Raw genomic sequence first — 24,606 nt, forward strand, 5'->3', positions numbered from 1 at the left:
ACTAATCTTTGGTGGGATCCTTAATCCTTTTTTGAGCAATTGTTAGTACGCTAATAGTCTAATCTTTACTATTCATTGGTTCATAATATATTACTTTAGTATAATATTATAATGAGTGAAAGTAAATAGAACTTGATATAATTGAGACTAATTGCATTAGAAATTACCCAAGCAATTGCTAAAATAAGAATTGTATCATTGATGAACTCATGAAGCAATAGGAAAGAACAAGCAATGACATGATATCCGAATCCGAAATTTATTATCGGAACCTCATATACTTAAAACTTCAGATATCCGATTTTGAACATCCCTAACTTGCGTAACTAAATATATAAAAAAAGGGGTTTATTTTATTAGAAATAAGATGATAGAATGACTAACGACATACTATCTTGAATCAGCCTCCACACAAAACAACCAACTTTAATGGGACCCTATTAACCTAGACGAACTTCAAACTTGAGTTCGCACCAACTTCAATTAGGCACCGTCTTAGGAACTAAATTGAGAAACAACCCGATGTATTTCTTGACCAACTTCACCCGTCTTTTGAATTCATCCTTAAAACCGCAACATACAAAAATCACTAACGTTTTTTTCCTTTTTTCAGTGTTACTAGTTCTTGTAACTTTTGAAATGATGACTTAAAATAGGATACAAGTAAAACGTAGTAATTACTAAGTGATTACTTTATATTTAACATGAAATAAGTTGTAATTACTAAGTGATTACTTTATATTTAACATGAAATAAGCAATAGCTATAGAAAGAAAAGTTTTTATAGTTAAAAACACATACAAGTACATTAAAAAAAAAACGACAAAACATGGTTTCATTTAGGAAAATTTCCTAAAATAGTAAAAAAAACCCCAAATGACCCTTTAATTTGAATATTCCATATGTGTTCATCCAAATCCTGTCGATGAAGACAAGTTTTGAACCAAATCTGTATTCACTAACGAGTTTTGCTAGAGCCAATCAAAACCATCCACTTGTTTCAAATCCGTCGGCTCAAACAACTTTTGAGCCAAACTTATTAGCTTAAACAACTTTTATGAAAAAACCGGCTGATTTTCAAATTCGTCTTTTTTTAACACGTTGTCTTTGAACAAAGATTTGAAAATTATCTTTTTTTAATATTTCATTATTATAATTAATTTACTCATATTTAGTTTTTTTCATAACTTTTAAAACATACGAAATTTAAAAAAAAAATCGAATATACCGTGAAACAAACTTATTTTTATCGGCGTGTCAATATAAATTTTACTCAAAACCGAGCTGGGCCAAATTTTTGTCGAAACGTTTAATAAAACTTGACCCCGACACGGTTTTGAATAAAATTTATGTCGGCATGTAGATAAACATAACTTTGTCTCATCGATATTTTTAAAATTTTATGAAACTTTATAATTTAAAGTTAGAAATGAAAAATTAAATATAATTATATCATAGACAAGTTACAAACTTCAAAACATGAAAGTATGTTGTGAATGATGAAATTGAGTTCAAAATAGTCCAGGACCCTACCTTTTTATCCGACCGCCTCATCATTAAACGAATCAGAATCTCTTGTTCTGTTTTGTTAATATAACTCAATTTAATTTTACCAAACCAGAATAGAATAAGGGGACTGCTCATCTCCCCATTTAAACTACTAAAACTTTTAAAGCTTCCCACAACCTCCTCTACACACTTTAATCCCACTATTTACTCCTATCAATTTATGTCATCTTTCTCCATTTCAAACAACCATAATAAATTATCCCCTATCTCTTCATTTTATATATTGCATGGAAATATAAAAGGTGTCTTCGTATTATGAGATAAACAGTGGAAGCAAATACGTTGTACTGATTATTACCGTGCCTAAAATTTGGTTGATTCTAAACATTCGTTATGGGGTTTTGTAAAAGAATGGAAATCGATAACCAGAAATCTTTGAATCCAAAAAAAAAGATATTAATGGTCGAAGCAATTATTACTGGCTTTTGAAACTCGTCGCCATGATTGCAAACGCGTTGCTGCCGACAAGATTCGTATCAACATTTTAAGATTTTTTAAATAAAAAGAGACCAATAGGATTTCTTAGGGGGTGCTTGAGATTCCTTATTTCTCTCTTTTAACTTATTAACTTTTATAAGTTAAAAAAGTGTTTGACTAATGTGACTTTTTTAAGCTTTTAAAGAAGAAAAAATGAGTTTTTAATAAGTTAGGAATGAGTGACTTATCAAAAACAACTTATATAAGTTAAAAAGAAGGTACAAATAAGAAATCCCAAACATGGCCTTACTCTTAATATTACTAAAATGAGTTATTTTATGAATTTTTCTTTCCATTTATAATAATAACTAGTGTTTTACCCAGCGTGTTGCGCCGGGCATGACAGTAAACTCGGGCGTTGATAAATCCCAGGTATTGTAGGTCACGGCTTTGAGACGGTAAGTCGACACGAATTCGGTCAGTTTTGGTAATATGTGTTATAGTATCGGAACTAAAACAAAAACAATTTAAAAACTGAGGTGGACTAACAGTGTGCGTCGGTCAATAAAGCTCGAGCATTGGTAAAATCTGAGCGTTGTTGATCCCGGGCTTTGAGGCGATGAATCTACACAAATTTGATCAGTCTCAGTCACGTTCGTTACCATACTGGAAGTGAAAAACCAAAACTAAAAAAAAAAACTGGTATTCGGTCGGTTTTCGTTAACTCTACCAATACTAAAACAAAATCTGATGATTTTATGCAAATTTAGTCGTAAAATTTAACCAAAGCCATTGAACCAAATAGGTAGATCGAGATATGATTGAAAGTAACTATATAAAAAGCAAAAATAATAGCCTTAAAAACCTTTTATGAGACCAAGCTTTGCTTTTTATTAGATTCCAAAAAAGAGAAAAAGAAATACAATGTGCATGAAAAAAAAACTAATAAAAAAACCTATGGCAACATATATTGAGAGGTAACCAACCAAAAAAAAATTTTAAGTCATTATCATATAGACTTGAATATGGGCAAACTTGATCAAGAGAGTTGGAAAAGTTAACCAAAGCCATTGAACCAAATAAGTAGATAGAAATATGATTGAAAGTAATTATGTAAAGGAAAATAATAGCCTTAAAAATCATTTGTGGCACCAAGCTTTGCTTTTTATATCTATATAATAATAATAATAATAATAATAATAACATTTAACAAAAGTTGATAATACTAGGATGTTTGTAAAAGAAAGAAAGCCCCAAATTATCCACAGCCGCCAACCTGCACAACACGTTAAAGTCCATCATCTCTTACCAATAAAAAACCACATAAATACCCAAAATTAAAAAAAAAAAAACAAAAAAAACCCTAGCTTCAATTTTCAACTTCTATCAATTTCCCATTTTCCATATATATTTAAATTTTAAATCATCCTTGTTCACCAGATCAATCTCAATTCAATTGAAGGTATGTATATGTATATGTACGTATGTATCGATTAATTTCATTTTACTTAATAATTGTATCATCCCCTAATATTTTGCCCTAGTTTATTATTATTATTCACATTGTGCCTTAGGGATTTGTATGATTCTACGTCGACGGGATTTAACGGCAGCTAATCACTTACTTCACCAGCCTTATATTATATTATTATATAATAATCATTGTCATTCATTGATTAATTGATTATTATTTGAAGCGCATATTATGGCTATGCTGAAACCAGAGGTATTATTATTATTATTATTATGATTATGATTATGATTATGATTATTATTGTTGTTGTTGTTACTTGCTGTAACAGTTATATATAGTTAGGGCTGTAAACGAACCGAATCGAATCGAACGGGACAAGGTCTTGTGGTTCATGTTTGTTTGTAAAGGTTTTTATCGGACAAATGAACGTTTCACGAACACTTAACTGGATGGAAATTATTGATTGTGTTCGTTCGTGAGCAGTTCACGGACACGAGCGAACAGACACAAATTAACACAAATTCACTGAGCTTTTTTGACATTAAAGAAATTAACGGAATTTATGTGTTCGGTCGTTGAAGAAATCAGGAAATGAACTTGTTGGTTCAGTAAAGTAACGAACTGTAACGAATGGGCACAAATTAATGAGATTTATTGTCTGTGTTCGGTCATTAGAGAAATGAACTTTTTTCACATTCATGTTCAAGTGTTCGTTTTCCATATAAGTTAATCACATAATACTCATATATATTTTTGTTTTATAGTTAATAATTTTACGTAAACAACAAACATTTGCGAACATAAACAGACGTAAAATGAACACAATTGAACGGACATATCTTCTGTTTGAGATCGAAAAGTTTGCTGAACGTTCGGTTTGTTTACAGCTCTACCTACAATATCATGAATTCACTATATGGTTGTGGTTTGTGAAATCTTTTTTGTTGTGATTATAAATGTTTTGCTTGCTGGTTTTTTCAATCAAGATGAAGTCTTTTATTTGGCTGGAAACTTCGGATGGTTTAATTCAACAACTGGAAGAAGAAGTTGCAATGTTTTGTCCGATGATACGTAGAGAAGTCTTTCATAAAAGCATGGGATCTTTCAAAAACCATGCTATAAAACTTCCTGACAGAGTTAGTCCTGCGGTTTTAGGGTTGATACTTGATTACTGCAGGTTTCATCAAGTTGCAGGCCGGTCTAATAAGGTCTGTGAAACCTTTGGTTCGCTCTATTTGTCTTGTTTTTTTTGAGGTTTTTGATGGATTGAAGATTAAATGTTGAATATGTTATTTGTGTTTCTGCAGGAGCGTAAAACTTTTGATGAAAAGTTTATGCGATTGGATGCGAATAAGTTGTGTGATTTAGTGTCGGCTGCAGATAGCCTTCAGGTTAGGCCGCTAGTTGATCTTACTAGCTGTGCAATTGCTAGGATGATTTCAGGCAAAACCGCGGAGGAAATACGTGAGACGTTTCATATTGCTGATGATCTTACGGTGGTAAAAGATAAAATATTTTTTTTCCCCACAAAAGAAGATGAGATTAGACAGTTTTATCGGGCTTAACAGGATCTGTTTATTGCAGGAAGAGAAGTTGGAGCCCATTAAGTTTAAAACGGATGATTCACGTGTCCGTCTTTTGAACAGGTTGTATGCAAGAAAGAGAAAACAGTTGAAAGCTAGAGAAAAATCAAAGGTAAACTGATGAGTTTTCACATTTTGGGTCGACGGTTGACCAGAAAACTGTATTATGACAGTAATTCCTTTTTGTGTGTTACAGAATGTTGAAGTTGAAGAGGAGCCTGTTGAAGATCGGTCTGTTGATGATCTGTTATCATTCATAAACAGTGGAGATGAAGGTGAGTTGCTGTTTTTACATGCATCTTCTGTTCAGTTTTCCATCTGATTTTTTTAAAATAATTTCAGCCGTATGAAATTAATAAACTTTCTGCTGCTTTCAGATTCCAAAGGCGTAAAGCCTGCAAAAAACAAAAAGAGAAATCGTAGGAGAAAGCATCATCGCCAGGACCCTTCTCCCAACACTGAGAACAAGAATAAGTATAAGGTTGGTATCTAATCCTTAATTTGGTAGTAAATAAATTTTTCGTTATATAGTAATGCTTTTTAACACTTTTTAATTGCAGATGGTGAGATTGAAGATGCACGTAATCAAATCATTTGTTCAGAGCTGCTTGGATATGCTTCTGCCGAGTCTGATTTTGATGACGGATTGGATCCTGCACTGAGGGAACAGCTTGACAGGTTTGTTTATATTAAACGAGTCAAAGTTATAACAAGAAACTCGTTTTTTTTAAATTCTTTTCATTACTTTATGAACTGGTTTCTGGTGCGCAGGGAAGTAGAGGATTTTGCTCAAAGACTGAACTCGGTTTGGTCAAAATAGGAACCTTACACCATCTAGTAATTTATTAACAGTTATGCATTTTAATTTTTAATGGTTTAATCATATAGATGTTAGTTTTTATTGTCATTTTCAAGCTCGAAAATACTCTTTAACTGTTCAATGTTATGTTGTTACAGGCGGGTGAGATGCGGGGCCCATCATTCTCATAATGCATCATGATCTACTCATCTAGGGATGTTTTTATTAGGTTAAAGAGGTTAAATTTTGTAGGCATGCAAGCAGAAATTATATGCTCCATTGAAAGCATAGAGGAAAGTTAAGAGCTCGAATACATCTTTTGAACTTTCGTGATTTCTGTGTCGTGTTTATTTAAATGACTTTTGTTTTTTTTTTTGTTCGTTTATTCTTATTGGCTTGTGTTTATCGCGACTGCTAGTGATCGGGCACTTGCTAGTTTATAAGAGTTCAAATTATCCAGACTTTGAAACTCACCATGGAAACTGTAGTCTACTAGAGCTGCAAAACTTTAGTTGAAGTGACAGTTTTGATTCATTTGTTTTTATGTTTTATCTTTAATTGGTAGAATGGGATTACATTCAAATAGCGCGTTATAGTGTTAAATATGTTAGAGATGACACGCTTAACAAGTATCAAACATGAGTACGACTCGTGTAACTAATTTATATTTCATGTCTAGAACGCAGTTTTAAGTTTCATACGCCAATAAGAAAAATAATGGAGCATAGCCTACTTATCTCAATTTAAGAAAATAAAAAATAAAAAAAGTCACAATGTACCTTTTTTTTGAATAACATTCCTATCCGGGGATAAGGGTCCCTAATAGTGAGTGTGCTATTTGTGAATTTGGAAAGGAGATGGTAGTGTGGGATCACTTAAGTCATTGGTGTGAAGTTTATCCTATTTCCGGGTTTTCGGTCAGAGATTTACTTGAGCTTCATAAGTTCATCAAGCTCGGAGAGGTCGAGAAAGAGGTGTTCAATGGGATTGCTATCATTATGTGTTTGGAGTATTTGGAAAGCAAGAAACGAAAAAGTGTTCCGAGGGTAAGATGGTGAAAGTTGAAGAGATAAGTTGGCTTTTTTTGTTTTAAAAGTAGGACAAAGTATAGATCGATATAAAGCTTCTCTAGGGGTTGTGGAGGTCATTGCGGGTGTTTTGCTGTTTATCTGGTGTTGGTTGTTTATAAAAATATGGCTCGAAAAAAAAGATTAATGTAGCCCAAATAAACCGTGGGGCTTGTTACATGTTATGCGAATCTTTTTATTTATGAGATGTACTTTCAATTTGTTACATGTTATTTTCAAACCTTTTTACTTGTAGAACACCCACATTTTGGTGTTGAAAATAATGCTTTTTGTGTAGCTATTTTTTACAAAGTGTAATAACTTCAGTAGAAGTGAGCCAGGACCATGTATATAAATACAATTATGTGCTAATCTATACCATATATAATAAATCAGTGATGGGTAAATGCATAAGGTATATGTTTAACTAAAGGTAAAATTATCTTTTACATACATATCACTCACTTTCATTTGATTTCTATAAAGGTCATTACGAGTATGATACCCCAACTTTATTCTTTTTGGTTTTCTTCTTATTTGATTTACAAAAATGCGATTAAAAAAAATCCGGACGTACCCATTTAAACGGGCTTAATTTTTAGATCAATTTATTTTTTTTTTCAAAACAGATGGACAGTTTAAAATGTAAAGTCATTGCTGCATGGATGAATGTAACAACTTTTTAAAGTATAAATATTAAGTTACCCACGTTCTCATATAATTACATATCCAACCATTTATCTATCCATATTATTATATAACGCACAACTAATGAGCAAAATTAAAAAAAAGTAGATTTTAAGAGTTTTACAACTATAAGATAATTACAAGTATGACATTTCAACTTTATTAAAATTTTGTTAATTTAAAAATCTTACAACTTTGACCTCTTAGCTCAGTACGAAGTTCAAGTCGAGCTAGTTATTTATAAAATATAGATGAACTAGATTTTAGTAATTCAAACTAGGAAAATTGGAAATAAATAATCTCACCTTTTGTGTATTGGCCGATAATAATCCCATTTTTAAAAATCATTAGCAATGGTCCCACCTTTTAACTATTTTTGTCTCACTGGTCCTCCGTTAAAAAATACTTAACGTCGTTATGTTTTTTCCCTAGTTTCAAACCAATTTTTTAGGGCTTTTGATCGGAAGAACGATACGAGTCGATCGATGTAAAACTTATCTTGAAATGGTGATCCAAACGATGAAACAATGTTTCAATTCGGGTGCTTGAATTTCCAATTAACAAAAATCAAGCCATTTGAATCACCGTTTCGAAATAAATTTTATATCAGTCGACTCATATTGTTCTTCCGATCAAAGCCCTAAAACATTGGTTTGAAACTAGGGAAAAAACATAACGACGTTAAGTATTTTTTTAACGGAGGACCGGTGAGACAAAAATAGTTAAAAGGTGGGACCATTGCTAGTAATTTTTAAAAGTGAGAGTATTATCGACCAATACTCAAAAGATGGGATTATTTATTTCCAATTTTTCTTCAAACTATTACCTGACAATTAAACAGATAACACTCCTAATCCCTAACGGAAAAGTAACTCCGTATGCCCTTAAATTCTTATCAAATGAAAATAAATTAACATCATGATCGAACTATATCAACCGGTTTTCATTAGAGAGATTGCCTTAGACAAAGAAAGTGAAGATTAAGACCGTCAATAATCAAATTGCTAGTATGGATTACTATCGCGAATAAGCAATCAAGTTGCATTTTACATAGACCTTGTCTTAAGTTACAATTGGGCAGGTCAACAAACACACTACAAGGCAAACAAAACATAAATGCGCTGATAAAAATGACTTGATGCTACCCAAAAATCAGCGTTATACGACAACCAAACCGACAAAAAGAGAGCACACGAAGCAAAAAACCAACTAAGAAAACATTGCTTTCTCCCTTTTTATGGTAAAATCTTTCTGAAAAGACAAGACCAACCGGTACCTCTGACTAATAACAATGTAAACGAACAGTCTCGAAGTTAATAAATCAAACTACACATCATTGATTTTTCATTGGGTATATAATTTGACCAGCCTAAAAGAAAAAACAATTCAACACCTAGTAAACGGATCTCTGTTTTGGAATGTACTTGGTCTTCATACTCTTGTTCCTAAACTTGGGTTTAGCATTTGCATGAACCGAAGTATCCGCTTGACCTTTTGCAGAATCAGATTCCAGATGATCATTTTGCACCACTGGTTCAGGTGCTGTCGTTAGAACCAACTCCACATGGTCCCCTGTAACCGCCTCTTTCCATCCTTCATTTGTAATCAATCACCAGACATTAATAAATTGATAGAAAAACATAGACCCGAAACATTTTTGAAAAAATAGGGTATAAAAATTACGCTTACTCTGGGAAAGAAAATCTTTTGCTGCATCAACTGAAAGATTCACTAATTTATCACCGCCTTCCACTTGTACGTTAGTGACATTGGTATCCTCGCTGTCGTTTCCATTCAACTCCAACGACTGTTGACAACTCTCAGCAGTCAAAGTTTGGTCAACGCCTCTTGCTGATGTCACATCCTCTTCCAACATTTGACTTTTGCTAACATCTGCCAATTGACCTCTGTTGTCATTTCGGGCTTTCCAAAGCTTACGAGTAGTTCGGTTGGGGCCGTTTTGACCACTTTTTGTATAGTTTTCGTTCTTGTCCTTTTGTTGACATTCAGCAACCGAACTGTTGACGGGCTGCTGACTTGCACTGTTCCTCACAGTAACGGATATGGAACCAATCATCAGATGACAGCTGTTCTCCCCAGTTTGATTATTCGCATCATTGTGAACTCTGGATTTCACATCGCTTTCTGGTTTAGGTTTCTTAGTCCAAATCTTACCACCATTATTATTGTTAACCCTCGGTTCCCTGTGCTTGTGTGCTGGTTCCCATTTAACAAAACTGCCATTCTGATTATTATGACGACCATTACGACCAGCTCTTTGAGACTTCGGCACCTGCCATCTGGCAACAAAATGCTGTGAACTGGTATTCATCTTCTGTTGTTCAAGAGCAGCATGATCTGAATGATCTATGGCTTCTTCGTTGGTTGATAACTGAATATGATCGAAGGGAGAGCCTGTGCTTCCGTCTGGCATGAGAGGATCAATCTCTGGAGAGATCTGAGGGCTGGAATTCTCTGCTGATGGGATGCTCTCAGATAGATCAGATGCAGTGGATAACTCCACCTTCAGGCCATTAGACTGATCCCTTGCTCTCTGTTCTTTCTGCCTAATCTTTCTTTGTCTTTTTCTTTCTAACAACTCAGCTTGCCTATGCCAATATCATCAAAATATAAATCCAGTCTATATAATATTATACTGTACCGGTCATAGAGAATAAAAACACATATACACAAACCTCCTCTGAGCAGCTTCCTCTTCCTCTACAAGCAACTTCTGGCATTTCAATGCTTCAACATCTTTGTCTGCAAGCCATGCCTTTACCTAACAAGATTCAAAATATTATATCAATCATGAAAATATTGTAAGCTTCATTTTGGATCATAATCTTGATAACATATGATTGTCTTAGTGTGCTACTAACAAATGAGAAAATAAAAGAATATACCAATTTTTGTTCAACAAGAAAACTTGTGCAAGCAATTAAATTTTTCATCTCGAGACCGATTTTCCCAGCTTCCCCATCGAAAACATATCTTTTCAACGATTCTGCTGTTCCGGCACATAGGAATGTTCTCTCACTAGCATCATCAAGAACCCTGAATAATTCCAGAGAGGTGATTCGCGGCATGGAAAGTCTACCTTGAATAATATCCTGCAAGTACCCATATAAAGCATTAAAACCGTATAAAACTAGTAAAAGCAGCAGACAAAAAGTTTAAAAATATAAAGAGCATTTTACCACTAGTGCAGAGCCAGCCTTCACATACACTTGTGGAAGAGATAGAAAAATTGGTTTCCGTAAGTTAGCTGCAATATTCTTTACTATAGAAGAGCCTGGAACTTCCTAAATGGCATGGGCATTTAAAAACAATAGCACAAACAGTTAATTTATATAACCAACATGGTCCTATTAATATATAAAAGGCATATTAACAAGCCAAAATTAATAAAGATATAACACTGGAACATGGAAAAATTTTAAAGCCCAATACCTCAAGTGTAACATCCTTGAAAGACATAATATCCTTAGCTTTGTCATCATCGAGCTGCAAAAAACACATTGGTGAGCAAAGTGGAAGTGGGTAAAGACATTTTGAAGCCTTTATACAACAATAAAAGATTACCTTATCCCAAAATGCTCCTAGTAAATCCCTGTACTTCTGAGGCTCCTAAACAATAAAGAAAGAAAACTATATGAATAAGGGACTGCAAGGCAAACAGAACTATAATCAGGTAAGACATATTAGTGTGTGCATTCAAGTAAGACAATGAGACCTTATGAAAGTTCATGGACCGGCGATGCACTCTTATATGTCTCCGATAATTGATCGTTGAGCAGAACTCACGTGAACACTTATCACACTTCTGCAACTGAACCTTCATAGGAGTCAGCAAAGGCCAACCAGGAAGATCTACACATTAAATGGACACCACTGTCAGCTTATAACAATATTTCTTTTCAAGAAATCACAAACTGTAAGCGTAGAGATTATCATAGGTTTACTAATGCATAATAGCAACACATATGAATTATGAACCGCACCCTTTAATGCTGTTAACTTTTAGTGACAGATATATATTTTGTACCTGGCTGATCAAAGGTATGAAGCAACTGTATCCACTGAGTTGGGCTGTCCCCGGTCCTTGAGAATGAAAATAACGGCTCTTTCCCAACAGCTTGCCTGATAAAAGTATCCAAGGAATCGGTACCTTCATCTGATTTCATGGCATCTGGATTACTGGTGCCCAAAAGTTTTGCAACAGGCATTTATGCTAAAGGAACTCTTCTCCACACTGGGACTATATTAAAGAATAACAAGATCATACTAGCAATGTCAACCATGAATACGCTTGACAAAAAGTAATAAAAGATATATTGAACATTAACCAAGATGAGCATAATGTAATCAGATAGAAAAAAAATAAAAAAATAAAACTAAACTATTCCTGTGACAATATTAAGTATTTAACTAGATTTAATCAATTTTGTAGTTTGATTAAGTTACCTTAATAATGGATAAAAATGATTAAACTTGTTCTCAATATAATATAATAAATCATCCTGTCATGTCATGTTCAGTCTCACCAATACCAAAAAAACAAATGAAATAAATGCACATTTACTGTTCAGAAGGTATAGGTGGAAACGAGAGAATTAGGTTCATTTTACAAATGTGCTAAATAAGTACAAGACTAAAGTCCAAATGAGTTGCTGGTCATTTAAGACTGCTGCAGGAATGGATTCCTCCATTTCCCTAAAACAGAAACACAGTACGTGTACGTCGCAGATAACAAAATACATACATCCGCTGTTTACACAAAGAAGACTTGATGATGTCAATCCTATGTACCTAACACTATCACTAAAATACGAATGCCCAAAAATGCAAGCATTTAAAAACAGTTCAAGAACACCACCGAAAGATTTTCAAAACCCGAGTCATCAAACGACCTTAGCATATGACACATTGAAGCATTTTCACAGTTAAACAATTCTCCATACTCTAAAACTATAAACATAGAATATAATCACAACAGAAAGAAATGTGTCCTGATAAATAAAATTTCCCCACTGCCATCTGTCAAAACAACTAAAAACCGACCCTAAAAACGCCTTTCATCCACATCTACAAGACTACAAGCATTATCATTTGAGACCATTTTCATGCCAAGCAAGCACCATTTTATGCACATATGATGGAGCTGTAATGCTGTAAACCTATCCAATTGCACATCCTAATTACAACGCTGAAAAATATCGGATGTCGGTCGAGGACCGATATTTGAGATATCGGTTATCGCGGTGAGATATCGGTGGGATATCGGTAATTCAATATCATGCAAAATTTATATATATATAGCACTTTAACACTAACAATTCAGTATACTCTCCTACTATTAACAAATTATCCTTTTACAACTTGCAAAACACTAACAATTGTAGCAAGTAGGAACTGATTTAAGACTCAAAACACCAACATTAAACACTAAAAGTTGAAAATTCAGACTTAAAACCCTGTTTTCGGGAATATCGGTCAATATCGCCGATATTATCAGTCTAACAGATATTTCACATGAGGACCGATAACCGAGATACCACCGATAACCGAGATACCACCAAGATTGACAGCATAGCTCATTACAACAATTGATTAATTAGCACATTTATCCAACTACACATCCTGCCACTTGAATGCTAATAAACCGAAAAACGTCCTAATTACAATGCTGAACCAACCTAACCGATACGAGATCCTACACTTCTACTTAATTAGGTCCAATATATAGACTCTCATTACAACAATTAATTAATTAATTAATTTGATATAGACTCTCATTACAACAATTAATTAATTAATTTGATATAGACTCTCATTACAACAATTAATTAATTAATAACAAATTAATTAATTAATAATAACAAATTACAATCCAAAATGCTAAGGCGTTGATGAGATCATACAGAAAACAAATAAATTGTAATTTAATTATTCTCTAAGCAGATCAAACTACAAGTGGCGTTAACGAACATGCGTTAGGGTTAGAAATTAGAATCAATCACGTGATCTGTGATTAACAACACGTGAAGAGAGTTTAACGTACCAGTGCAGTTGCTGAAGGCGATCTGAGACGATCGTAATAATAATAATAATAATAATTGCGAAAGCTGTATGTATGTATGAGCTTCAAGCAGTCGGCGAAATTCGAGGGTGAATTGAAACGAGAAAATAATAAATAAATAAATAGAGAAAAATAATATAGAACGAGAAAACAGATTAAAAAGCCTGATATTATAAAATATAATGTGAATCATATGATATACGTTACTTAATTAACAATTACTATAAATTAATGACAAATTGGAAATAAATAATCTCAAAATTTTGTTTGTGTATTGGCTGATAATAATTTCAAGTTTAAAAATCACTATCAGCGGTCCCAACTTTCAACTATTTTTGTCTCAATGGACACCCTGTTAAAAAACATTTAACGCCGTTAAGTTTTTTTTCGAGTTTCAACCCGACATTTTAGAGATTTGGATCTGAAAAACGATACAATTCGACTGATGTAAAACTTATCAAGAAATGGTGATCCAAGCGACGAAACAATGTTTCAATTCGGGTGTTTGAATTTCCAATTAACAAAAATGAAATCATTTGGATCACCGTTTCATGATAAGTTTTACATCAGTCGAATCGTATCGTTCTTCAGATCAAAATCCCTAAAACGTTGGCTTGAAACTCGGACAAAAACTTAACGTCGTTAAGTGTTTTTAACGGAGGTGCATTGAGACAAAAATAGTTGAAAGTTTGGACCGCTGGTAGTGATTTTAAAAGTTGAGATTATTATCGGTCAATATACAAAAGCTAGGATTCTTTATTTCCAATTTGCCTAAATTAATAATACTAATAATTGTTATGGTTGTTTATTTTAACAGCTTATAACATGCAATAATTATAACACTTATTTGGGATTTGGATCAATAATTATTGTACGGTTACGAGTATTTAGAATTTTTTAGTTTGATTTCGTTGGAATTGAGTTATTGACGAAAACTATGCTAATTTATACTAATATAGATTCGAGAAACAACAAAGTAAACCAGTTGGTTTGATGGGTTAACCGGACCTATTGGTTCTACTAGCTTAAACCGGTATCAAAAGCACTCATTTGTATTTAAGTTTTAAGAAAATGACGGTGTTGAGGTTAAAAATATGTATGTAAATCGTTAATGAAAAATATTAAGGTGTTCAAAATCTGGTTTTGACGGTTTTTAGGTCAAACGGATTGCCAAACTATTAGTAAAGGTTTTTTTTTTATCGTTAAAAACAAAAACTGAATTGTTGAAATTTGAAACTCATAAAACCAAACTGTTACTAAGAACATCGATTTTGACCAGCATAGTCAAATAGATCATGTAAATCCTCTCAAAGATCTGACCACCTATTGTAATTTGAAGGTTGATATAATTATAATATAAAAGAAAATTGTAACAGGAGCCCAATTGCCCCCAATTCATTGATGGATATATGATTATATAACAGCAAACCAAACTGTACGTTATGATTTAAAGTTTTTGAAACTGACCAATATATATGAAAAGAACCAACTGTAAAACCAAATCAATGATCGGTTTGGTCGGATTAACCTTCTCAAACTAGACTGTGAAAATCCCTGCAATATATTTAAAGTTCCAAATCAAGTCATACCTTTAAAATGTCAAAGAATAAAAAGGACTTGTTTTTAATCGACGAGTTGAATCAGTTAGTGGTTTATAAATACCCATAGGGCGCGTTCGTTTCACGGAATGGAATTGGAATTGGAATTGGATTTGGAACTGGAGAGAATAGGATTTGGAATCTAAACATTCCAATAAGAATTGGAATTTGAGGGAATTGAAATCCAATTTCATTCTTGGTGTGTTCGTTTGACAAAGGAATTGGAATCAAGTTTCTTTTTTTTTCTTTTTTTTAACGAGAATAATGGCGGAAACATTTTAGTTTTTTTAGATTTTTTATTTTTTATTTATATTTTGTGTTATGATTTTTTTAGAGGTTTCTTATTAAGATCAAAAACCCCTCAAAAAAATATTAAAAAATAATAATAAAAAAATTATAACTTAAAATATAAATCGAAAACAAAAAACTAAAAAAACCAAAGTATTTTATTCTATGTTCTCGTTAAAAAAAAAACTCGAGAAAAGATTCCAACGAATTCACTTGAAATCCTTCACATATTGGAAGGATTTAGAATCCCATCATTTAAAGGAATTGAATTCCAATTCCTTGACAACCGAACGCATCAAAAGGAAATTAAGATTCCAATTCCAACTAAACGAGCACGCCATGTTATGGGATTTTAATTCCAATTCCTTTGAATTCTCACGAATTCTGTGAAACGAACGCACCCATAGAGTATTTGTTAGGTAACATATTTTCACGCTTTTCTTGAGTTAATTTGTTGTCATCTTACTATAAAAAAATTTCAAATATTAGTTATATATTGTATTATTTTATAACATGATAGTCAATTATTGACTGCACACAAAAAATTGGTTTACAAATTAAGAAAATGAAACACATGTTATTTACATACAAAATACATTATTTGAAATCAATAACGAGATTGATGCAACACAACATACGTTATTATTATATGCCCTAAACCTCATTACAAGTTTGATTAAAATGCAATATTATATTTGTGATTGAGCGGGTTTTATTTTTAAGTGTGTGCCTTAACATAGGTAAATACGATTGACATCATCAAATTTTCTTTGTGTAAACAACTGATGTATGTATCTTGTTACGCGTATTGTGTATATGTGTTAGAGAAATAAAGGAATCTACTCCTGCATTTGTGAAACAAATTCTAGAAAGATCTTATTTTTAATGAGCCTTATTTGACTCTCAATATACTCCAAATCATAATTTGACTATTTTTTTTTAATACGAGTCATTTCATGTATTAACTATTTACTATGAACTTTTTTTTAATAGTTATCATAACTTATTAACATAGCTCCATGATAGCAGTAACACATTGAAACACTTTAAAGCGGTTCAAGAACACCGCCGAAACATTTTCAGAAACCCAAGTCATCAAATGACCTTAACACATGACATGTTGCAGCGCCACTTTCAGTTAACTGATTTTCCATATTCTTAAATGCATAAATATATTTCTGATTTTAATTTTATAAGACGCAAAGAGGTTTAGACCGATATGTAAGAACATAGGATATATGGTTATAACTTATAAGTTTGTATATGGTTAAAAGTTGATTTCATACATACATAAACATGCTGACACGCATATACTCAAAATAAAACCATCTCAAGCAGTAACTTTATGAGACACAAAAGGTTTTTGACTACTACCTGACAATAGGTCCTAGCTAAAGAGATTAGCCGCGGCCTTTTTCATCATGGTCTTGACCTATACACAAACACGCACCGTAATAAATATACACTTTAGTAATCAAACATAATATCAAACCATACACACGTAGGAGTAGTGTTTACCTGTTTTGCTGAAAGACCAATTTCCTCTAAATCATCAAGCTGCAAAATGAAAAACATAAGGGCACATAATATATTAAAAGACAATAATTGCAAATGAAATATGAGTTTATATCATATAATTTATTTTCTTACGCATTTAAAAGGTTCGGGAGATTCTTCACGAAGTTCAAGTATGTATGTAGCTCTTTTCTCTCCAATGCCCTGTAATAACTATTGTTTTTAGTACTTAAATTGTATTAAACTGAACAGAAACTTCGACTTTTAATAAAGGTTACCGGTAGTCCCTTCAAGTCAGCCCTATTAACAAAAAAAAGTAAAAATGATATTAGTTTAATGTGTTTTTATCACTAAAAATGTACATTAAGGATGATGCAAACAAATAGAAATTTCAATATGAATATAATTAAAAAAAAAAAATACTAACTTGGTAGCTGAATTCAAGTACTGCAAGTAGTCTTGAACAAGTGATTGCTGCAACCACAACCGAATAAAATATGATTAGCAACTTAGTAAATAAAACTAAATTATTTCAATATGATATTTGTTACATATATAGTTAACTAACCTTCATCCCCGAGTTGTGTTTGCTAAATGTTCCCGAGTGACAATTTGAAAATTCTAACTTGTGTGTAATCACAGGTGTTTTTGGTTCCAGATCAAGAGGTCTGCTTACACTCGCAGACAAAGGAGTTGAAGAGCAAAGGGGTCTTAACTTCTCGCGTAATTCAATCAAACGCGTAGTTAATGATGGTGATTGACTTTCATTTGCGGGCAAATGATTGGCCTTTTCTATGTTATCACCTATAAATCAAGATTTATAAAATATTAAATAAAATATCTAGACAACGGTTATTGTTTTCATACACATCTTCAAAGGTCTTACCATTAACAAGATGAACGGGTTCCGCACAATTATTTGAGGTCTGTATATAAAAATATAATCCATAACTAGTTCTTTAATAAGGAAAATGTGATGAAATTAATAATGATATAACAAAACCATGAGAAAAAAACCTCATTTTTCAATTCAAGTGGCACGATCTCTTCTTTAGCATCTGATTCACGATTCTGAACATAAAAATTATGAAATTGCAATAAGTCTTCTTTTGCAAGAAGTATTGAAAGGTATCAATTAAATTAAAATAATTTGGTATAGAAGGGTAATTACAAAATACAAATTTCATGATATTGCAACTATATTATTGTCACATTTTAGGGGTGTTTGGGATTCCTTATTGTTAAAAGTTAACAAGTCACAATATCCTGACTTATTAACTTATAACTCGCAATATTCTGACTTACCAAACACCTTATGAACTTATTAACTTTTTAGCCTAAATAAGCAAATCCCAAACACCCACTTAATTTCACACTTTGTTTAGATTAGATAGTTATAAAATTATTAAATATAGATAGGTAATTACACAAGATAACATACTATACCTCCTTCACACAAGGTACAAGAATGGAACCACCACCGGAAATATCTGACTTAACCACATTTGAAGGATTATTTTCCTGCATTTACATAAATGCATACAAAACATGATATTAATTTCCTATGCAAAAATAGTACAATATGTGTACGAGATGTGACTAATAGAAGTTTACCATGCTCGATACTTGCTCCTTAATACCATTTGCTTCTTCCGTGCCATCAAAAAGATTCCTTCAAGTCCAAACAATAAAAAACTTTAAGAATCACACAAAAGTCTTATGATTCAGAAGCCATAAAGCATTCATTTTACCTTCCTTTTAGCACAACATTGGTTTTCTTTGCAAACAAAGGAAGCCTCGAGTTTGCTTGTTTTTTGGTTGTAGAGAAGACACTCGCACCAGAATTGGTTTTATTTGTAGATAAAAAGATACCGGTGTTGGAAAATTTCTTTGTAGAAGAGGATAATACGGATGCGGGTTTTATATTTTTCAACCTTGACGCTAAAGTTATTGCATGAATAGAATCTGGGCAAAAAAATGGGTTCTGAAATCAAACAAAAATAGGAATTAATAAATTCGAGCATATACAATACTTAATCAGAAAATTGAGAAGCGATGAATATAGTCTACCAACTTACCAAACAAACAATCATGGATATATGATTATTTCCACCAAGGGTATCTTGTAGCACTCTTGCAAGTTTGCTTTCTCGATAAGGAACACGCGTCTCACTGGCATTGACCGCATGGATAACATTAAGGAAGGCATTCAAAGACTTGTTGATTTGTGTACCCTCAATAAAGCTAGATCCATCGCTGCTATTTCGCCTTGCGTTTTCATAGCCTGACAAATACAAAAATTGCCACACACATGAAAGTAATATAAAATTGAGATCAAGTGGAAAAGACCGGAAAGTAAAACAATTACCTGCTAAGTCAACAAAGTTCATCTTTCCAATGCATTTTGCCTTTTCTCCTTCATTACAAGCTAAAATGTGTATCATTAGAGCTTTATGGCCTTTTCTTGGCAATTCAAGTGTCATCTTTTGTGTTGATTTGTTTGAAGTATCGCCACTAAAGTATAACTTTTGAAATTCTAGGATTGTCTTCACACGTACCTGTCAGAAGTTTTAGATGTTAGAATGTTGATATATTGTACCAATCCTATACATACACAAGTATAATCATTGTCATTAACATGATATTGTAACATTCGACTTGCCTTGGAAAGCCCTTTAAGCATTATTTTCCCTTGAGCACCTTCTAGTACATGAACTTCAGGGTTCTTGGAATTTAATACATCATAAACATGATTGTGTAAAACTTCATAAACTGATACTGCAACTGCATGCCTTTCTCCCACAGTTTTGAGAATTTCACCCATTGCCAGCATTCCCAAACCTGGATTTTCTTCAGAACCCTTTAAAGAACAAAAAAAGGACTTAAGATGAGTACTAACTATAGGTGACCAAAACTAAACATATACAAAATAGAAAACAAGACTATGTTTACTTGTAATGTGCATGTCTTTCCACTGCCTCTTGCTCCAAATGCAATAAAAGTTGAGTTTTCACCATCAAAAACCTTTGCAATTTGAGGCTTAATCTCCTTTAAGAACATAACAGAAGTATCTTCGTTTTGATGATAGCAATAGTCAACCTCATACTCGTGTTTACGGCTGAAAAAAATAACACAAAAAAAACTTACAAAATTGAAAAAAAAACATAAATTAACTAAAAACCTAAAATAGTAAATTTCTTAGCTTCCTATATGAAACAAATACAACTTCAACATAAAGCATACCTAGATGTTTGATCATCAAACGAAAGTGTAACTTTCTCAGAATGTTCACCATCACCAGCTTTATGAGCAGATGTTATAGCCAGGGAAGATGCCAATTCTTGATCCCTAAAGCCTCGAATCCTCGCAACAACCCGGACTTTGCCGCTAGGATTTGAGCTAGGTTTAGTTTGAGTTCTCGAGGAAGAAGCCATAGACACTGCAAATTCTCAAACAAGTTGCAACGTCAAGGTCTCAAATTGGAAAACCATATAACCCTAATCATGTAACTCTCTCATAATATCCTCTAAATTTATCACAAAATTACACAGATTGCATAAAAACCTAACAAAATCACTGTAAAACTACATACACATGGAGAAACAACAATTTCGAATGCTAACTTCAACTAACCGATACCAATACCTAAACAACTAAAGCTAAACTTGCCACAAACATATACATATTGTATAAACACATAACAGAATCACTGCAAGATTACATACACATGGAGAAACAACAACTTGAAATGCTGGTTTCAACTAATCCACATTAATACCTAAACACATAACAAAATCATCCTAAAATAAGAATGAACAGTTTTGAACGCTAATTTAAACTAATCGTTACTAAACCTAGATTAATCGGAGCTAAATTCACCACAAAAATATACAGACTGCTTAAACACATAACAGAATCATCCTAAAACAATAATGAACAGTTTTAAATGCTAATTTCAATTAATCGATACTAAAACCTAGATTAATCGGAGCTTAATTCGTCACAAGCGTACTTATACCGCATAAACACATAGCAGAATCATCCTAAAATGAGAACGAACAGTTTCAAATGCTAATTTGAACTAATCAATACTGAAACCTAGATTAATCAGAGCATAATTCGTCACAAGCGTACATATACTGCATAAACACACAACAAAATCATCCTAAAATAAAAACGAACAGTTTCAAATGCTAATTTGAACTAATCGACACTAAAGCCTAGATTAATCGGAGCTTAATTCATCAAAAAAACTATACAGGCTGCTTAAACACATGACAGAAGCATCCTAAAATAAGAACGAACAGTTACGAATGCTAATTTGAACTAACCGATACTAAATCCTAGATTAATCGGAGCTTAATTCGTCACAAGCGTACATATACTGCATACACATGGAGAACGAACGAACCAACAGTATTCGAATGCTAATTTGAGCGAATGGATATGAATAATAGATAGACTAATCGGATAGTTTAACTTGTAACATGCATACCAGAGTTACGAGATCTGTAAGCGCTCGTTGTAAATTGAAACGAATATTAGAAGGCTGGAGTGTGAAGAATGACCTAACCAGTAACCGTTGGTTATGATTTATTTATGAGTATTGGAATGAAGAAGAATAGAAGCGTGTTGAAGAATGGGAAGCAACCGTTGTGTATTTAAAATTATGAATACGCTCCTGTTTGAAGAAATTTCGATCCCACCGGTTGAGCTTTTTCAAAGCCCGGATTGTATTTAATACCTGGTTCCGGATATGGAACGGGTTTGGTTGGTTTGGGTATAACTGTATAAGCGTGCATTGGAAAATCGAGTAATGGTCATATCTGGGTTAGGTTCGGGTATTGTCTATAAAAACCATACTATTGCATCGGGTTCGGGTTGAGTATATAACCGGGCATTCTAAAACCGGGTATTTGAATATCCTATCGGGCATTGAAAAAGCCCTATTTTCGGGTATTTTTCAAGTATAGATTGAATTTTTTAAGGGGCTACACTTTTGTGGGGTATTTTTTGGATATGTTCTAGGTATTTTTCGGGTATTTGAAAAACCCGGTTTCGGGTATTGGAAAAACCCGGTTCTGGTTTTCGGGTATTACCTGTAACACCCCGACCAAAGGCGGATTATACATCGGGGCGCCACATATTGTTTCATTACTCGTGACACTATTGGGTGTCAATATTTAATAAATACATTCATTCGCGCACGCGCAAGTAGACATAAGATAACATAAATCATCATAAATCAATATATTATAAATCATAATATTCGAACAGTAATAACTTGTCTTGATACATTTTAATCTAGGTCCAAAATAAAGAAAATTTCCTACGTGTCCACAAGCTCCAAAACAGCTACTGCAAACCTGAACATGTGTTAAAATAAACGTCAAACACTTGCGTGTTGGTGAGAAATCAAGTTTAATACAATACATAGATAACCATAAATCTGCGCGCAACACGTGTATGTCTGGTGTTTAACAAGGGTGTAATCAGATTGTGATCAAGCCTAAATAGATCATAGCTCATAGTTCAATCCGTGCTCCCAAATGAGCACAAAAACAAGAAAACATCTGTGCAAGTGTAAACAAAGAAAACCGTAAACGATAGGTCTCCCGTGTTCATCTAATGGATCCATGAAAACTGCGGAATAGGCCGAACAAAGCGGTTAATGATACACACATACAGATAAACAGCCAAGTAAACGTCCTCAACACATGGGATACTGCGCGACTAAAGTTCATAAACAAGTTTAAGACTCCAGTTTGTACGAACACATGAACATCCCAAAACATTAAAAATAAAAAGGGATTAGGTACGAGATTACTCACTTGATAAACGATGCGGTGTAAGATAAAGCAAGAACCAACTCTAAACAAGCACAAGTTAACCTATAAATAAGATTATTGTTTTAATGATTTGTTTTAAGTCTTGATTATAAGTTAGCATAATTAATAAGTAAGTTATTATATATAATATATATTACCGAAAAGCAGGGCAGAACAGGGAGGAAGACGGAGGCAGAGAGGAGGACGGCAGAGAGAGCAAGGAGCAAGAGAGAATAGGAGAGTTTAAGTGCTTTGTGTGTGTAGTGTTAGGAAAAATAACATTATTATTTATAGAGAAACCCTAGGGAACACAATCCCTAGAAAAAGGGGAAAAGATCTCAAAAAGCAAAAGATTCCAAAAGCAAAAGATATCAAAAGATATGGCAGCTGCAGGGGGCAAGATAAAGCTGACAGGGAACAGTAAACAGGCATGGGCGGGTCAGATAAAGGTACTGGTCAGGCATGGAAAAAGCAGATCTCAAAAGATAATGTCAGTCACTTTTTCTGCCAACCAATGGGGTTGGTGCGCATGCTGCGCCAAAAGTGGCTTTTCAGACATAAGATAGGTCAGGTTAGGTCAACAGCACAAAGATAAGATATCAAAAGCAAACAAGCAAGTTAAAACAGAAGAAAGGACACAAGACAGCGCGAGAAAGCTTCGAGCGCGAAGGCAGACACAGAAGGTCAAGAGAGCGCGAGCACGAAGGCAGACAGAACCAACCTTTGCGCGCCGCGGAAAGAACTATATTTCTAAGCGCGCCGCGGGAAGAACTTCAATTCTAAGCGCGTCGCGAGAACTATATTCCTTAGCGCGTCGCGGGAAGAACGGGATCCATAGCGCGCCGCGGGAAGAACTAAAATCCTTAGCGCGCTGCGGGGACAGTTCGTCTCGCGTATCGCAGTAACAGGTGGTCTTCACGCAGGCTTCCTTGTAAGGAGTCTGGCGCGTGGAGCTGCGCAGACAACCTTAGGCGGGAAGGAACAAAGGACGGGTTCAAGGCTTAAGGGCGGGACGGCGACAAGAGGGAAAAGAAGGCGGAAAGAGAGGAGGGACGGAACGGCGGAAAGAAAGAGAGAGAAAGAGGCGGGAAGGAAAATATATTATTATTATTAAAAGTAAAATATAAGTATAAATAAATATTAAATCATAACAGAAAGAGATCGGATCAGAGAAACGGGTACCTGGGTCGGGTCGGATCGGGCAGATGTCACAGTCTCCCCTACTTTAAGGAATTTCGTCCCGAAATTTATCTCGAAGTAGGCTGCGCAGAGAACAGGTGCGGGTACTTGATCTTCATTTGATCTTCCCTTTCCCATGTAAACTCGGCTCCGCGCTTGGACTCCCAGCGAACTTTCACGATAGGGATGCGACTGCGCTTGGTTTGCTTAACCTCGCGATCCATAATCTCAACAGGCTTAGTTCATCAACTTGAAATTCATTGAGTGGAATGTGAAGGTTCTCGTCAGCTAAACACTTCTTGAGATTGGATACATGGAACGTTGGATGCACATTACTGAGCGCGGGCGGCAGGTCAAGTCTGTAGGCAACTTTTCCTACACGCGCGAGAATCTTAAATGGTCCAACATATCGAGGAGCAAGCTTACCTTTCTTCCCAAAGCGGACAACACCCTTCCAGGGCGACACTTTGAGGAGAACAAGATCACCAACTTGAAATTCGAGAGGCTTCCGCCTACGATC

The 24,606-nt window shown here is 33.9% G+C and overlaps 3 protein-coding genes across 3 annotated transcripts; 1 reads left to right on the plus strand and 2 right to left on the minus strand.

The window, feature by feature from the left end:
• Positions 1-3,691: 3,691 nt before the first annotated feature.
• LOC143571990 (SKP1-like protein 20) lies at positions 3,692-5,888 on the plus strand. Its single transcript, XM_077057269.1, has 8 exons — positions 3,692-3,712; positions 4,447-4,668; positions 4,768-4,959; positions 5,045-5,155; positions 5,240-5,318; positions 5,421-5,524; positions 5,612-5,721; positions 5,815-5,888. The coding sequence occupies exons 1-8, from the start codon at positions 3,692-3,694 to the stop codon at positions 5,861-5,863; spliced, it is 888 nt and encodes a 295-aa protein (XP_076913384.1). The 3' UTR covers positions 5,864-5,888.
• Positions 5,889-8,955: 3,067 nt separating this feature from the next.
• LOC143571989 (uncharacterized) lies at positions 8,956-12,044 on the minus strand. The gene is made up of 9 exons (XM_077057268.1): positions 11,645-12,044; positions 11,333-11,469; positions 11,182-11,226; positions 11,050-11,103; positions 10,797-10,901; positions 10,503-10,709; positions 10,293-10,378; positions 9,286-10,205; positions 8,956-9,189 (listed from the first exon to the last, which is right to left on the minus strand). Exons 1-9 carry the CDS (start codon positions 11,823-11,825, stop codon positions 8,990-8,992), a joined length of 1,935 nt encoding a protein of 644 aa, XP_076913383.1. The 5' UTR covers positions 11,826-12,044; the 3' UTR covers positions 8,956-8,989.
• Positions 12,045-16,951: 4,907 nt separating this feature from the next.
• On the minus strand, positions 16,952-21,653 carry LOC143571994 (kinesin-like protein KIN-10C). Its single transcript, XM_077057273.1, has 17 exons — positions 21,575-21,653; positions 20,323-20,518; positions 20,032-20,197; positions 19,742-19,939; positions 19,448-19,637; positions 19,158-19,363; positions 18,831-19,063; positions 18,694-18,751; positions 18,526-18,600; positions 18,067-18,150; positions 17,966-18,005; positions 17,648-17,883; positions 17,507-17,553; positions 17,358-17,379; positions 17,215-17,283; positions 17,083-17,121; positions 16,952-16,996 (listed from the first exon to the last, which is right to left on the minus strand). The coding sequence occupies exons 2-17, from the start codon at positions 20,511-20,513 to the stop codon at positions 16,952-16,954; spliced, it is 1,899 nt and encodes a 632-aa protein (XP_076913388.1). The 5' UTR covers positions 20,514-20,518; positions 21,575-21,653.
• Between the last annotated feature and the right edge of the window lie 2,953 nt (positions 21,654-24,606).

The sequence above is a fragment of the Bidens hawaiensis genome, unplaced genomic scaffold, assembly GCF_021521415.1.
Source record: "Bidens hawaiensis isolate Kalapana, Puna unplaced genomic scaffold, B.hawaiensis_p1.1 tig00025659_1, whole genome shotgun sequence".
NCBI classification, from domain to species: Eukaryota; Viridiplantae; Streptophyta; class Magnoliopsida; order Asterales; family Asteraceae; genus Bidens; species Bidens hawaiensis.